We start from the raw sequence: 17,500 nt of genomic DNA on the forward strand, positions 1-17,500 counted from the left end.
GCTTTAGATGCAGTTTGGATCGATTTGACAAGAAAAACTGAAATTGTTTTTTTTTTTCTGAATTCTTTTCAGATATTCCTGACTGTTCTAACAATGGTGGGTGTGGAGCTAATGCTCTGTGCACAGTGGAATCTGACAATGAAGTCACCTGTCAGTGTAAGGGAGGTTACGAAGGCTCGGGCTCCAGCTGTACAGATGTCAATGAGTGTGAAAATCCTCTGGTTCATGGGTGCCACAGCAAAGCAACCTGTTACAATACTGAAGGTGGTCATTATTGTGAATGTAACACCGGCTATAGAGGAAATGGACACCATTGTGTCGGTAAGAACATTTCTGTGTGCAGAGAGGAATTTTTTTCTTCTAATGTTTCATATATCAAATATATAACAGATTTTTGTTACGCTGTACTTCAAATGTTCAAACTTTTCAATCTTTAAATTCTTTTTTTCATTTGTGCCTAAAATCTTGAATCTAATTGAATCTAAAAATGGTTTGTGTGTGCTACTGAGGTCGTCAACAAAGTAAAACTGCCAAAATTTTCTCTACACCCAGAAAGCATGTTACAGTAGTGATTGAAAAGGTCAGTTTTCTTCAACCAATAAATGGTCTTCATAACTTGCCAAAGACTGAGATTTTCATTGGATCATGTTGTTTTCATCAGCTACGTAAACCTTTGCAATTGTAGAGATCAACGAATGTCAAGAAGAACTTGATGATTGCTCTGTGTTTGCTGAGTGTTTTAATTTGGTGGAGTCCTACAGATGTGTCTGTAAGGCAGGTTATGAAGGAGATGGCAAGACTTGTACCTGTAAGTGTGATTTTTGTATGCATGCAGTTACATTTGCTTTGTTATATTTGTGGGTTGGAGTTGGGGTGGTGCTGAGGGGAGGCCCTGACTCGTCAGAAGTGTTTTATGGTGGTTGATCCAGTTGTACCTGCTGTGATATAATTGAGTTGCTAGATACCTGGTTGACATGATGCATACCTGTTGTTGTGCAAGTGGAAAATATTAATAACTTTCCGGTTTTTTTAGTGCATTCAAATTGTTCTGGAGTTTATAGTATCTGTAACTGTATTTCTTGACTAATGTTGATTTTTTGAGCCTATTCATTTGTCTGTCATAATCTGTTACATAAATAGATACATGTATGTTGCTTATGTGTTGCTTGAGGATGAAGTCTAATTTTGAAACAAGGCCCACTTTAGTATTTACAATATGCCTATATCCTATTAGAAACCTTGCTGCAGAAATTGTGGTTTATTTAAAATGCATCTAGGATACAGTTTGAATAGTAACTGACATAATCCTTGTTCATCTACGTGGGTCCAGGATGCAGTGTGAATAGTAACTGACATAATCCTTGTTCATCTACGTGGATCCAGGCTGCAGTGTGAATAGTAACTATCTTAATTCTTGTGATTTTCAGTGAAACCAGGTTGCACTGTGAATAATATGTGTAGTCCTGACGCCCAGTGCCTGCTGACTCCTGAAGGGTATGCATGTGTGTGCAATTTCGGCTATACAGGAGATGGAATGACATGTTCTAGTAAGTTGTGTTGGGAGTTAGTTACTTGTTTCTTAACTTGTTCCGAGATGTGTGCATGGATTTCTGTTGGCTGTTCTCTCTTGAAAAGTGACAAACATTAATCAGGTAAATAAACCATTGTATTGTGTATGGGAGCTATAATATCTTATTAAAAGTTAAGTGATACGATGTAAGTAAAGAAGGACGAGTAAGACATAAAGAAATACCTCAATATGGAGGACAATTGCTAAAGAATGTTCTGTGCATTTTCCTTCTAGAACTGAATGAGTGTGACAATCCTGATCTGAACCACTGTCTGCCAATGTACAACGTGAAATGTAAAGATTTGGACATTGGATACCGTTGTGAATGTAATGATGGCTACCAACCTGTACCTGGCAGTTCTTCTGTGTGTGAAGGTGAGATTTTACCCCTCTAGCAATTTTACTACAGCAATGTTCTACATGTATCAGTTCCCTTTCTGCCTCTCACCAATGTGGTCGCTGTGAGTTCAAGTCCAGCTCATGCTGGCTTCCACTCTGGCCATATGTGGGAAGGTCTGACAGCAACTTGCGGATGGTCATGGGTTTCCCCCAGGCTCTGCCCGGTTTCCTCCCACCATAACGCTGGCTGCTGCAAAATAAATTCTCTTTCTGGTCCGCCCATATTTCATTGTTTGCAGATTTTCTCAAAAAGTTGCTTGTTACACAATAACAAATCTGATGGAACAAATAATAACAAATAAAAGCTGATGTTTAGCCCATAGCCAGAGACCTAATGGAACATGTCGCTGGCTCATTGATTGAGTTATTTGAAAACTTTATTTACACATTAATAGTGAAAGAAGGGTTGTGAGCGGACAACCATACTGTCTGGATGTGCACATATCAACTGTTAACCTTATCAGATCTAGAAAACTGTTTAATTGTAACTGTGTGAGGCATGATGTTACAGAGTCATTGAAAATATGGTGGCCAGGCCCCAGGATCACGAAGGAATCTTACACTTAAGTCAAAATTTCAAATCACTTAAAAATTGTTGTTTCTTAGGTAACAAACTCAAAATTTTGCTTGACTGGGTAAATTCTGGGTAAGTTGTTGTACAGCAAATTTCAGCTTCAACAGACCAAATTATGTAAAGTTTTGACTTTAGCCTAAAATCATTTTGTGATGCCAGGACCTGGCTTCCTGAAAGCCTTTAAAATAATCAACGTGAATAAACCTGGAACACCTGCGTATGTCCTCTTCCCCACAAGGTAGAAGTTTATTAACTTTTTGTGGGATGTCGCAGCTGTTGAGAATAAGCATTCTGTTTCTACAGTCTACATTCTGTGAGTTAGAAAGTGGGTGTTACTGTCTTGACAAAACATAAGAGCTCCTTTCTTCTCACTGGTTTTCAAAGTGCCATTTCTACTAGATTCATGTGTTGAAACTGACCTTTGTTACATCCTAGCAATTTTTTTTCTTGTAATAAGGGAGGTAATTCAGTGTAAGTCTACTGGACATTGTAATTACATAAATGTATATACATGTACTTTATCAAATACATTGCACAAATATTGTCATATTAACTGGTAGCTTATGTGAAATAAAACATAAAAGAAATATAAAACTTGACAAACATTGGTGGTGAAGAATATACTGAATTGTCATTTCAGACCTAAATGAATGTGCTGATCCAGTTTTGACAAATTGTGGTGACAATTCAGAGTGCTCTAACGTACCTGGAAGTTTCCAGTGCGCTTGCAAACCAGGCTATTCGGGAGACAATGGACGTAACTGCAAAGGTGGGTTGTCTTGTGTTACATTTTAAAGTAGGTATGTAGGTATGGGTGAACTACATCGCATGATGAACTTAAAACACCCACAGTGGGTAATCTGAACCGGGGCTTGATTACAGACAGATGTTATAATGGTGGGTTTTCAGTATGAGATAGAGTTGACACCAGGCAGATAGGGTTGCTATAGTCTGGCTGGACAGGTGCCACTGGTTAATACCACTTGTCAGCCTTCCCCCAAGGGGCATAGCGGATATTTACAGCCTTCTAGAGGGGCAGGGTGCATGTTGGGAGGGGCAGAACGCTAACGCCTCTGCTTTGTGTAAATGAGGGGTGTGAGCCACTCAACAAATGTAGAATCATTTACAAACTTTGTGTTGGTTCATGTGCATTGCAGCATGTCAAAGATTCTGTAGGATTAATCTGTGTGACCTGTTGGCTGGAATTGTTACGTTTTCGGCAGTCATATTTGTCCTTTTATGCTCTCACTGTATAACTTCATCTGTTCTGAAAATATTAATGTGTTCTTAACTGACTGAATTATCTTTGATAAATCAAGATATGTTAATTATTTGTTCTGGACGACGCTTCAGTGTAGTAATACTTTGTCAAATTTATTTCTGTTGATCATTTGCAGATGTAAATGAATGTGACCGCAAAGAATTGAATGAGTGTAGTGCAGATGCCAATTGTAAGAATGTTGATGGCAGTTACATCTGCTCCTGCAAGGCTGGCTTTGTCGGAGATGGTCTTACCTGCACAGGTGAGCTTGTACCTGTTGTAATTATATCATTATTTTGACATATACATTAGGCTGATTTTATGCTTATAGTGAGGTTTCCATGCTGAAATCTGAAGCCTGCTATTATAGCAACCACTATTACAGCTATTCTTTATGGACAACGCTTGTTGTTGTGGTGGCAAATGGCAGCAGTTTGAAATTTGGAAGCTGGATTCTCACAAATATTGTCTTAGGTTTGGTATGCCGTCTGGTGTGCATGTAGAGCAGTACTAGTTACATAAAGCTCTAAAAAGACATTGTAATCCATTATAAAAACTTGAGAAGCTGGTTTCCTAGCTGCAGCTGTAAATCAACAGGTTTATCAGGTCAGTGACTTACTACAGGCAATCTGTTTTCCTCAATCCATTAATCTGACTGGGAATGTATAATTTAGTTACAAATTCCTGAATACCAAGAAATATTCCAATCAAAGTAAATAAATCCTTTAATGAGCATTTTTTTCTTTTCACTACCCTTGCTTATGGCTAGATGATAATGAGTGCCTATCAAAGGATGCTGACTGTCCAGCCAACTCTGTGTGTGAGAATAAAATAGGTGGTTACAACTGCCGATGTCTGCCTGGCTATGTAAGGGACGGTGATGTCTGTAAGGATGAGGATGAGTGTAATGTGCAACGTCCCTGCGATGCAAACGCAGGTTGCACCAACACAGATGGCAGCTTTACATGCACTTGTAACGATGGATATGTAGGCAATGGCAGGCGCTGTGACAGTAAGTATTGAAAGTATTTACCAAAGTATGATGTTCGGCCAAAAATTCAATACTCCTTAAATTTAGTCTGTACTAATTAATAAGTAGACGTAAATAGACATTATTTTGTTTTACTTTTCTGAGAATAGTTGTGTGAACAGCAATAATTTAAGGAAATTGGACCCTAGACTGTATACTGTGATATCTGAATACTGTGATATCTGAATACTGTGGATATTGGATAAGACATTCTGTGTTGTCTCTGCTTCTGCTCAGAAGAGAGGCTTGAGCGACCAATTCCACCAAGCCATTTCTGAATTAAGTCAAAGTTAAAAAATTCTTTATGATGATTAGTTTTTGGTGCTGAATGTTGAAATTTGGACACGTGAGTCTTAAGATACATGGATGAAGTGGACAAAACTTTATTTTGTAAAGCCCAACAATAACTTTTAAGATTGTGTTTCAACTATTGAAAAGTCATCTTGTGGAATATGCCCCAGGAACTATTTTCAGTGGCCTGTTTCACACAGGATGAAAACGGACTAATTCACTAAATCAAGTTTCCTACAGCGCATTCAACGTCTTTTCACTTTTTTTTTTTATCTACAGAGATCAACCCATGTGATGAGCCAGGGGTTTGTCATGCGAACGCCTCTTGTAAAACGGAAAACGATAAAGCAGTATGCACTTGTAATCCAGGATTCTCTGGCGACGGTGTCAATGTGTGTGATAGTAAGTACATTTGTTAACTTTGTTAAGTGCGAAGGCCTGTCTCTCGGATGGGCTTTTACTCTTTTATAGATTTAGACTAACTTGTGTTTTTCTTAGTGGCATGGTGAAAAAAGTCAAATAGGGATGAAGGAAAATTGAAAAGATTAGTAAGAGATGAAAATTGGAATACACAGTAGCACATTATGCATTTACTTCTTGCTGCTATCCTTTATTGAGCTCTACCCACCTGACTGGATGTATGGGAGTTGGGGATTATCTTTTGACTTGATATAGCCATCCAAGACTTTATAAGCATTTGTAGCGTAATATCTTATCAATGAGTGATATGCCTTGTTGATGACAATACTGGTTATTTATACATTGCTTTGTAGGTACAGATGAGTGTGCTACTGGCAAGGATAACTGTCATGACAAGGCTATTTGCACAGATCTACCAAATGGCTTCGAGTGTGAATGTAAGACAGGCTATCATGGAGATGGGGTTACAATCTGCGAAGGTGAGTTTTCTCTTGTAAATGTGTTCTAGCACGTCTGATAGCTGTAGGTCCTAATAGGGATAGAAGAAAATCTTGATCATTCACCAGTCATGTAGGTTGAGTAGTACCCTAATTCCTGGAACTTTTCACACATGAAAGAGAAATTTTCTGTCTGATTTATACACCTTTTTTTAGCTGATGCTACATATATATTGTTTTTGTTGGCCAAGTTTATACACCTTTTTTTAACTGATGCTACATGTATATTGTTTTTGTTGGCCAAGTTTATACACCTTTTTTTAGCTGATGCTGCATATATATTGTTTTTGTTGGCCAAGTTTATACACCTTTTTTTAGCTGATGCTGCATATATATTGTTTTTGTTGGCCAAGTTTATACACCTTTTTTTAGCTGAGGCTACATATATATTGTTTTTGTTGGCCAAGTTTATACACCTTTTTTTAGCTGATGCTGCATATATATTGTTTTTGTTGGCCAAGTTTATACACTTTTTTTTAGCTGAGGCTACATATATATTGTTTTTGTTGGCCAAGTTTATACACCTTTTTTTAGCTGATGCTACATGTATATTGTTTTTGTTGGCAAAATTTAAGGGCTTCATGTAAAGGTTGAAGAATTACAGTATGTGTTATTTTATCATATAACTTTTGGTGCTGAAACCTAAATCTGTATTAAGGATATGTCAAATTACCTTCCATCAGAGTGAGAAAAACATCCTTCTGAGATCAATGTAACTCTCAAAACAAGAATTACACTTCAGTTGTGAACAAAATTTTGGGTCAGACACAAAAAGCTTATATTTACCGTAAAAGAAATGAATATCTACTGAGTACAAAGGAATGTACACTTGCCCATGTGTTCAAATTTGTGGTTTCACAGCTTGATATGTACGTCACGGAGAGACGATCAGAATTTTTGCCAGCCACATGTCTACTAGAGTAAAGTTTACATGTGTTGACATCAAAATAAAATAATACAATTCGTTTGGTTTTGTTTGCCTTCAGATATTGATGAATGTGACCCACTCAGTGAAAATGGTGGTGGTCATGAATGTGATGGAGACAGCAGTACCTGTGAGAACACCGACGGAGGCTATAACTGTCCTTGTATTTATGGCTACAAACAGGAAACACCGCGCACCTGTAAAAGTAAGATTCATAATGTTTCCACTTTCTGTTCTTCTGTTGAATGAGGCCATAAGTGTGAAGGTCTGCCGGCAACCTGCAGATGGTTGTGGGTTTACCCCAGGCTCTGTTCTGTTTCCTCCCACCATAATGCTGGCCGCGTCATATATGTGAAATATTCTTGAGTACGGCATAAAACACCATTCAAAGAAATAAATAAATAAATTCTTTGGATGAAAGTGGTTATAAAATACCCGACAGGCGATAAATATCTTATAGAGTGCATGTACAGACGGTAAAGATACTCAGTGTATTGTGTGAAGATGATAAAGCAAAAGGATGATATAAATGAAGAAGAAATAACTGCTGCATGTTTTTCGTTCAACACACCAACAGCCATAACAGCCCTGAAAGATAGCAACAGGATAAAAATGTACTTACATGTATGCATGAAAACTTAAAACTGAACAAGATCTTTCATTTTAGTAAAGGTTTTATGCAGTTTTTCTTAAAAGTTACTGGTAACTTTTAACTTTCAAGTTAACAATCTTTGTACCCATCATACCTGATGTTGACAAATCAAAAGTGTGACCTGGAATTTGAGTAAGGAAATTTGTAAATAGACCTTCCTTTATTAAAGTCAGTACTGTATTTGACCTAAATGTTTTTTAAAGATCTGTTGCTTTTAGAAAGTTGTTTTCATGTTTGTTTTGCAAGTAGGATGATACTTGATATGTAAATTTCAGGATGAGAAGTAATATTTATGAGCTTTATTTGCTTCTAAAAAGATAGATTTTTAGGCAAATTTTTTAGGACAGGTACAGTACTAATTAAATTGGGCAGCATGAGAAATGTAAACCATGGAGGAGATTTCCAGTGGGGGTGTTTTGGAGTTTGAACTAATTTGCTGTTAAAGGTGAAAAGCCCTACTGCTGTATCATGTTAGCCAACCTTTGTTGACATTGATGTACCGATCACTTATCTCACTGTGTTCCATAGTCACAAATGACACATCCTTCTTTTAAATACTTCTCGTTGACTAACTTTCAGCCGTTTAATTATGTCTGTCCTTAGTCTACTCTAAATGGCTTGTTCTGAAACTTTTTTAGATGTCCAGGTTATGATGTCATCAATAAGGCCTCAGATCCCTATTAGTTTTCTATTAGTGACAGTGTTAACGTTTAATGCTGTAACACAGTTACAAACATTCTGTTGTCAATAAGCTTTGGTGCATACCTGGCTCAGCCTGTGAGAAAGCAGCATTAAAATCTTGACATAGGTTGAGTGTCAAAATCTGAACTTTTCTATGCCAGCAGCTGGGAGGGGTATGTAGCAACGCCAAGGGGACGTCACTCACAGTCTCATCACCACCTGTCACTTTGTGTCCTCTCGCACAGAATTATAAAGTTTCATTGTTAAAACCAGCCCATACTTCAGAAAATTTCCATCATTTTGATACCAAATATGCACCTGTGCACCAAAACTGGCAGACTGGCAAAGACGACTTTACATCCTAAAATACAAAGAATTACATTTGTTCCTCCGAAGAAACAGAATTGCTGATAGGGTATTGATTCCATAAGCCATATAATCAAATTAGCACCCACTAGCAAACAGTGGCCTTAGAAGTTTGAGGTTTCAGCTGCTTTCATAGTCAATAAAATAGGAACATTTCAAACTAACACTTTCAACTTGACATTTTTATTTTCTCCATTATCTTTACTATAAGTTATTGCAAGTGGTGACACAATTTCCAATGCCGTATTCCAATGAAACAGATATTTAAAGTGCCACTCTGGTCAGAATACAAATTGCCTAGAAATATTACAGTGATATGAAAGAAATCCTATGGAGTAAGCCTAACACTATGTTTCAATAGGATTTTGATGAGTAACACTATTTCACCCATATAACTGAAGATTCCTTGAAAAACAAAATCTTCGGCTGTGTCTGTAAAATTTTCCTGATGTGATGTGATAATATTCCCCTTTGAAAGTGCAGTGTCATTTGTGGATGTATATCGGCGATTGATGACTTCATGTTTTCGTGGCTGACGTCACACCAGGCAAAGTGGAAGGGACAGAAATATTTTGTTTCCGTATACTGTGAAGAAATATGCAATATTGGTTTTAATTCACTGCAATATTTTCGCAATTTAGGAAAGCAATTCAGACTATCCCAGTCTTTATCAATTCATTTTGGTTTTAAGACACAGAGGTTTTGACAGCAAAGTAGCTCTTTAATGTAGTAAGTATGTCGCTGCTGGGTTAAGGCATAGGGCGTCAAGTGAAAATTAAAACCCAGCTCCCGTGCACAGTAATAACTGGGTGACATTTCTCTTCACAAAATTGCGGTTGTCTGAAATGTGAAAGTGACTTATAGTACTTGCCTTACATTTTTGACAGGTCAGATGATACAGTAGGACTTTTTTGCCTTTCGTGATAAAAGAGTTCTAACTCAAAACTCCCCTATTCACTAATGTGGCCTCTTCTGGACTGACCTTATACTGTATGTGGCTTAACTGTGTGTTCTCATTTTATCAGGGATTGACTTATGCGACACAGATGCTAATAACTGTCATCAGAAAGCTACATGCAAAGACGTTGCCAGGAAAGTGACCTGCGAATGCAATGATGGCTACGAAGGCGATGGACTGTTGTGCAAAGGTAGGGCTTCATACTCAGTTTTATGTTATCATCACTGTCATTTTGTCTAGGCAGGTTGTAGATATCATAAAATCTTTTGACAACCTCTTGTCTTCCTTCTCAAGAACTAATATTATTAGGCATAAATGTCTTATTGGGCATCCAAAAGTGTACATACAGGAAGAGGAAATATGCATTTTGTTGTGCACTTCTACAGTTTGAAACAGTTCGGCGTGTACATGTAACCGTAACAAACTGGGATAAAGTTACTCCATGGCACTACCAATATTGCAGCTACCAAGTCACAAACCACTGTCAAACTGGTGTCACTACTGGAATACCACTAAGGCACCACAGACAAACCACTGCCAGGGTAGTCCTTCACTACTGGAATACCTGTAAGGCACCTCAGACAAACCACTGTTGGGCTGGTGCTACACTACTGGCGTACCTGTAAGGCACTCCAGACAAACCACTGTCAGGCAGGCCCTAGACTACTGGAATACCTGTAAAGGCACCTCAGACAAACCACTGTCAGGCAGGCCCTAGACTACTGGAATACCTGTAAGGCACCTCAGACAAACCACTGTTGGGCAGGTCCTAGACTACTGGAATACCTGTAAGGCACCTCAGACAAACCACTGTTGGGCTGGTGCTACACTACTGGCATACCAGTAAGGCACTCCAGACAAACCACTGTCAGGCTAGTCCTACACTATGTGAATACCTGTAAGGCACCTCAGATAAACCACTGTCAGGCTGGTGCTACACTACTGGAATACCTGTAAGGCACCTCAGACAAACCTCTGTCAGGCTGGTGCTACACTTCTGGAATACCTGTAAGGCATCTCAGACAAACCACTAGCAAGCCCCTGGTATGCCTGTAGGGCATTTTTACATGTAACATGGTCTCTGCCAGGGTTGGTCCTGTTGGTGAAAAGATTTTCCTGTCGTGTGGAACATGTTGTTTATATAAAAACATACCTTTTGTCATCTTTGCATACCTTTTGTCATTTATGTGATGATGCAAATGTGTTTGTGTTACAGATATTGATGAATGCGTTGGAACACATGACTGTCCTAAAGACACCACGTGCAACAACACGGAGGGAAGCTACAAGTGTGTTTGTGCAAACGGGTACACATTGGATGGAGATGCCTGTGTTGGTAAGTCACCTTAGGATCTCTCTGCCATGTGTTAGCAGGGGTCAGAGTTGATTCCATTCCTTTTAAGAATAGTACTGTGTTAGATGCTGGCTCAGTCCTGGTCTTGGCCTCCATGGCAGGGGAGAGTTAGCTTGCCAGCGTGGCACAATGACCCAGGATCCTTTCACCAATGCAGTTGCTGTGAGTTCAAGTCCAGGTCAATGCTGGCTTCCCCTCCGGCCGTATATGGGAAAGTCTGCAGCCTGCAGATGCTTATGGGTTTCCCCCGAGTTCTGCTCAGTTTCTTCCCAATATAATGCTGCCTGCCATGATATAAGTGAGATATTCTTGAAAATAAAATAAATAAATCAGTTTTTAGAACAAAATGCACAGTTGATGGGTTGATCTGACAAATTTCACCATGTTATCCCGATCCGTAAATAAATGTGAGTACAACTTTGGAAATATAATATAATCATATGTCTGTTCTGAACTTTTGAATTGGTTAAATATTGTAATAGAGCTACTGAGAAACATGATTAGATGTGCCATGTTGTTGTGTCCTTCAGTTAAGGATTGGACTTTCTCTTGTAGATGAGAATGAGTGTGATAAGGGTGTAGTGTGTGACACAATTGCCACTTGTGCTAACAACATTGGCTCTTACACCTGTGTCTGCCCTGTTGGCTTCACCCTGACTCCTGATGGCAAATGTAAAGGTAAGGGGTTCAACTCATTTCTTGGCTGCTTGTTTCACAAATACTCTCGCCACGTGATACCTGAATAATGGATTAGTGAAATACAATTTTTGGCAATTATTATGCATTGTATCTGCTACAAGGTATGTGAATGTCATTCAAGATATTAATATTAATAGGCTCAATGTAATATCGTGGCAGTCAAATGTAAATTCGTACTCTGCATTTCTTTCTCACTAGTGTTGCTGAAATATTGCCAGTAATGTTCATTGGTTTGTTTCATGAATATTTATTATCATCCTACCCACTAGCCACACCCAAACCTTAAGATTAGTCTATTTTCAAGAGAAATATTTCTTTTTTGTTGTTTCGCCTGTTTTTCCTATTTATCCATAGAAATGAAAACAATCAAAGCTAGTAACTTAAAAAAATATAATGAAAGAAAATATTTGTTAGAATGAGAGGGTTTCAAAGAGCTAAAGCTTTTAAGACAACTAGGCTGATGAGTGTTTCTCTAATGTGTTAAATATTGAAAATATTGTTCTCTTTAACAGTTTGTTTCCTAAAGGATGTAACATTTAGATATCGATTAAAATAATGTGAAATTGGATTTTTGATTTTTTCTTTTGTATCATACTTCCATGTTATAGAGTTATCAGCATGAGGTTTTTATTCATGTTTGTTTTCTTTCCAGACATAAATGAGTGTGACTTGTCCCCATGCCATGAGTTTGCTGAGTGTGTGAACACAGAAGGCTCCTTCACATGCTCCTGTATATCTCCCAAGGTTGGAGATGGCATCACATGTGGAGGTTTGTGAAGATAAAAACAATCATACTCCCCTTGCACTCCCTTCTATTGTAAGAGCTACTCCAGTGTCAAGATCTGTAAAAAAAATCAGTGTTAAATGATAAGGATCGAAATAGTCTGAATTTCTTTCCTAAACGGTGAAAAAGTGCCATTGTGTTAAAATGCCTGTTGTTAGGGTTTCGAAAGATTATCCACCAGCAAAAGTTTTCTGTCGTTTCCATTTTTGCCTGCTGTGACATTGTGCAGGAACACTTGGTGTCACCCATGTCTGACGTGTAGCCACAAATGCTGTTGATGTCATTCCATTATAACTACCTTGCACAACGTCACGTCTTCCTGATTCAGCATCACACAAGGAATTCATGACATGAAATCAGGAACATTTTACGGCACCTGCAGAGGATTTTGTTATTGAGGATTTTTAAACTGTAGTTTAATATTGACATGGAATGTACAGAAAATATATGTAATTTACATCTGATATGTAATCAGACTTATACATGTAGCCAAGGAATTATAAAAGTAATTTCTATCAGACTTATATGTATATTCATGTGTGTACATATATGTTTTCTCAGAGGGGCCTCTGTGGCCAAGGTGGTTAGCGTGCCATTGGGGCGCAATGACTCAAGAGCCTCTCTTCAGTACAGCCACTGTGAGTTCAAGTCCAGCTCGTGCTGGCTTCCTATCTGGCCGTATGTGGGGAAGGTCTGCCAGCAACATGAGGAAGTTGTGGGTTTCCCCAGGGCTCTGCCTGCTTTCCTCCCAGCACAGTGCTGGTTGTCATTGTATAAGTTGAATATTCTTGAGTATGGCATAAAACATCAATCAAAAATATAAATCAAACCAAATAAATAATTTCTTCAAAAGACCTGTAGTTTACATCAATTTTTTTGAGCACGAAATACCATTGAAATAAATCAGTCTCGTAACTTATGTCAGATTTGTGCCGATACAGTAATTATGTATTTGGAATCGCACGTATTTATATTTTTATGTGCTTCTGATGACATTTGCAGATGTTTTGACCTGTGATTCACTTTTAAGTGTGACATGTGGAGAGAATGCTAGTTGTACAGATGCTGTGGGTCATCCATTCTGTGAATGTGATGAAGGCTATGAAGGAAATCCTGACATTGGATGTCAAGGTGAGGCTTTATTATTCCCTATTGTTTGAACCTCGCTTCCTGGATGAGGCAGTTTTGTCTTGGGCTTTTTTTCCACATTTCTGGAAAATCTACAGTAAATAATAGACAAAGATGTGAACAATTGGATGTAACAGCATTTCACAGTTTGGACCGCTGTGTGCGCAACACCTTTAAGCATCTGCAATAATCATGCCAGTGTGCTTTTGTCTTCCTCTGCTCACTCATCAAAAATACATTTGTTCAGGGAGTTGGGTGTGGCCCAGTGGTTCGGTCGCTTGCAAGGTTTGGGTTTACACCTGACCTGGGATATGGAATTTGTAGATTCCACTACTGGCATGGTTGGTGAAAATATATGGTTGCCAATGCTCCTGTGGCTATTTGATCACCACTTATCTTCCACCAATTAGGGGGTGCAAATCTGTACATACATGTGGCAAAATAGGATGGAGGTTTTCTCCGGGCACTCCAGTTTCCTCCACCCATAATTTTTACCCCTCCACCCCTCAGATCACACCCCTGCCCCCTCATGACATGTTTGACATCATCCTCTGTAATTTTGTATGCTGCAAACCTGTGAAATTATATTTTATGTTCACTGCATGTCATGCCCAGTCAAACCTCTGACCATGACAAGAATTATTATCTTTTATGAAAAGACTTTTACATAAAGTAGCTGGTAAATGGAAAAAGTAATTCTTTTCTACTTATAATTCTTTTTCCTCAATTTACCTGCAAGGTAATGGGTTACTTTTGAGTAAAATTCCACTATGAGGTTAGTTTCAACTGTAAATGTTTTCTGAAGTTAGTGTTGTGTAAAATGTGTTTCAGATTTGGAGGAGTGTTTAGAGCCTCGGTGTTCCCCGGGGTCTGATTGCATAAATCTACCAGGCAGCTACAAATGTGAATGCACAGTGGGCTACAGAGGAAATTCTCCCAGCTGTTCAGGTATATAGAAACTTTCAAGGATTCATGAACATAAAGGAAACATAAATATTAAATAGTGATTGTAAGCGGCCAGTATTTAAGGTAATGAAAATAAAAATGTTTAACACAGTTAAAATGTTAAACTCAGTCAACTGTTTTTCCCCTAAATGGTTGCTTTGACAATTTACAATCATTGTCACCGGCCTACATGGAGCTTGGTAAATGTTGGACTAGCTCCTGAAAGCTGATAAAACCTTACATTTAAAACATGTTAGAAAACGTCACAAACTGAAATAGAGTTAAAATATATCTAGAGTTCGAAAACATTACATTTCATGAATGAATTTTCTGCCATGAATGTGACAAATTCACTGGTTGATCTTCAATTGTGTCCAAACAATTGCGCTTTGAGAGGCAAATAAATGACATAAAATAATGATACTTTTATTACTGAAACTTACATTTGTCAGCAGGTTATCATCCTACCATCCAATCAGACTTGAAAACACCTTACTAAAGATAAAGAGAACTATCAAAATGGGGCAAAATGTGCAACGTAGTCATTTACATTAGATGCAGATACTGGTTAAATTATCCATTTTGACAGTTCATGTTTCCAAACTGATCATCACATCAAAATAATCCAGCAATTTGATGTGAAACAGTCAATATTGTGCATGAAATGGTACTTGTAATCTGGTTTAAGAGTGTTCATAGTGTAATATCTCACCAGCCTCTCTTTGTTTGAAAAGATAATAGTGTGAAGATAACAGATGTCATGCCAGAGAGTGCAGCATTTCACTGTAGAAGTAACAGAGACAGCAAATATGCAGAAAAACAACATGCTTTGTCAGTTTTACTCGAGTTTTGTGTTCCATTGTACCTCAGAAGTCCAGCACTTTGCAGCTGAGCTGTCTGCCTGTGGTGACCATAAAGGGAGACAACTCAAGTTGGTTAGAATTCTCTTTGCCTGGTCATCGTATATGTATAGGTTATTGCATGAATACAGGCTGATATGGACAAGTTTTATTTTTGCATGGTGTTGAAGTGTGAACAAGCATGCAAGACAAAAAAATTTAAGATGCTAAAACTCGTAATATTTTTATGACTTGCGGAAGAATCAGTACAGGGAGAGAAGACGTGGTGCTTAAACTAGAATGGGTTGACATGAACATTGTAAGAGGCTCAGCCTGATGTGAGAGTTCTTGTTGTAGACATCGACGAATGTCAAGAAGGCAAACCTTGTTCAGACAATGAGAAATGCATCAACACAGAGGGCAGCTATCAGTGTGTCTGCAGAGATGGGTACGGAGGCAACCCATGTGCTCCAGTTAACGAGTGCCTTTCAGCACCCTGTTTAAACGGCGCACAGTGTATCGATAAAAAGATCGGGTACACCTGCAAGTGTACACCAGGTTTTGTCCTGAATGAGGCTACAATGACATGTGAAGGTAATTACACCTCTGCTTTCATATTCCCATTTTCTCTACTTTTTTTTGTGACAGTAACTAGATAATGTCAGTTGCTGTTAAGCTGGTTTTGCTTTAATAAATGTACCTAATTAATACTGTTGGTTTTATTTTGGAAGATGAAGATAAACTACAATGATGTATTTAGACCATGTAATTCAGTTTTCTATGTGGACCCTCTCTGAGCTTCATTAGAACAGTAAAAACTTTATTTGAAAATAACTTTGATTATTGTTTTGTATTTTTTTCTGACCTGAATTAAATGCACGGATGTTATGTATTGATGTTACTTCCCATACGTATGGCTGCAGTTAATTCAGTGAAGAAAAAAGGAGAAAAAAATTAAAAAATAAATGAAGGTATTTTGAAATTGTCCATTTGCTGATGCCCCATGTGCATATAATTTGTGTTGAATTGAAAAATTTTGTGTTTTGGAATTAGTGTTAAGATAAAGCAAAAGGGTGGTGTCTCAAAAAGCACTACATGTATTGAGCTCAGCTTTTGCATACATGTACTTGTAAAGCACAGTAGCACTAGTAAGATGTTCTGCTGTTAGTGCCCTGTATGATACACATACTTCACATGTATTTATTGAGCTGAAATTTGCACTCATTTGTCTCCTGCAGGCCAGCTATGGCTATGTATCTTACCTTAATGATGATTTGGGAACGCTTTAAGCCATGCCAGCTACCTGGTGAAGTGCACTGATTTCCAACAGGCTCTGCTTTGTTGCCTCTTTTATAAGACTGGCAGCTTTCATAAACATACAATATTCTTGAAGACTGCATTAAACATCAGTCAATGAAATAAATTTTAGTGTCAGTGAGTTAATGTCTTGTTCTGTAATCATATGAGATTCTGTCAGAAATGAACTGACTTCTGTTTTGCTGATGAATGTGTGTGTTTTTGCTTTGTCAGATGTTGATGAGTGCGACAGCTCTCCATGTGATGTTGATAGGGCTAGCTGTCGTAACACTCAGGGAAGCTTCAAATGCGAGTGTAAGACTGGATACACAGACGTGAATGGTGATGGCAACATCTGTAAAGGTAAGTCACATTTGCGTACTCATTACTACACTCACGCACAAATGATCTGACTAAGATCATTCTGAGAGAACTATGAGGTTTAGAGAAATAATCTGCACAGTTGTATGAAACTTGTATCTTTAGGGACACAAACAAATAAATTTTTGGCGTTATTTTCATAATAATTTTGTGCATAAACTTCACTGAAAGGAAGGTTTGAATGAGTTGTTTGAAGACTTACAGAAGTTCTTTTTAGGTTAGTGTAAGGGCCAATGAATGGTCAAACACATACTCATTACGTTTTCTTCTCATTTAAAGAGTAACTACATGTATATGTGACAGGACGGGTGTAATGGACATTCTGCTCAGACATATGTTTTGGGGGATAAAATATGTATAAATCTCAGCACCATTTAAGGCATTTATCATTATTCCACCTTTGACCTCATATTTGTAATTCAGGCATAGTCTGTAGTGATATGTAGAAGC

The 17,500-nt window shown here is 38.1% G+C and overlaps 1 protein-coding gene across 1 annotated transcript in view; it reads left to right on the forward strand.

Annotated features, from left to right (window-relative positions):
• The window catches only part of LOC135464334 (uncharacterized), a 97,733-nt gene that overhangs the window by 64,982 nt on the left and 15,251 nt on the right, over positions 1 to 17,500 (forward strand). Inside the window, 18 exon segments of the mRNA XM_064741764.1 lie at positions 73 to 321; positions 686 to 808; positions 1,428 to 1,547; positions 1,805 to 1,945; positions 3,184 to 3,312; positions 3,941 to 4,066; positions 4,574 to 4,816; positions 5,405 to 5,527; positions 5,899 to 6,024; positions 7,029 to 7,172; positions 9,692 to 9,814; positions 10,841 to 10,960; positions 11,534 to 11,656; positions 12,330 to 12,446; positions 13,464 to 13,592; positions 14,421 to 14,537; positions 15,731 to 15,967; positions 16,904 to 17,032. Coding sequence (XP_064597834.1) covers positions 73 to 321; positions 686 to 808; positions 1,428 to 1,547; positions 1,805 to 1,945; positions 3,184 to 3,312; positions 3,941 to 4,066; positions 4,574 to 4,816; positions 5,405 to 5,527; positions 5,899 to 6,024; positions 7,029 to 7,172; positions 9,692 to 9,814; positions 10,841 to 10,960; positions 11,534 to 11,656; positions 12,330 to 12,446; positions 13,464 to 13,592; positions 14,421 to 14,537; positions 15,731 to 15,967; positions 16,904 to 17,032 — 2,619 coding nt within the window.

The sequence above is a fragment of the Liolophura sinensis genome, chromosome 1 (assembly GCF_032854445.1).
Source record: "Liolophura sinensis isolate JHLJ2023 chromosome 1, CUHK_Ljap_v2, whole genome shotgun sequence".
NCBI lineage: Eukaryota > Metazoa > Mollusca > Polyplacophora > Chitonida > Chitonidae > Liolophura > Liolophura sinensis.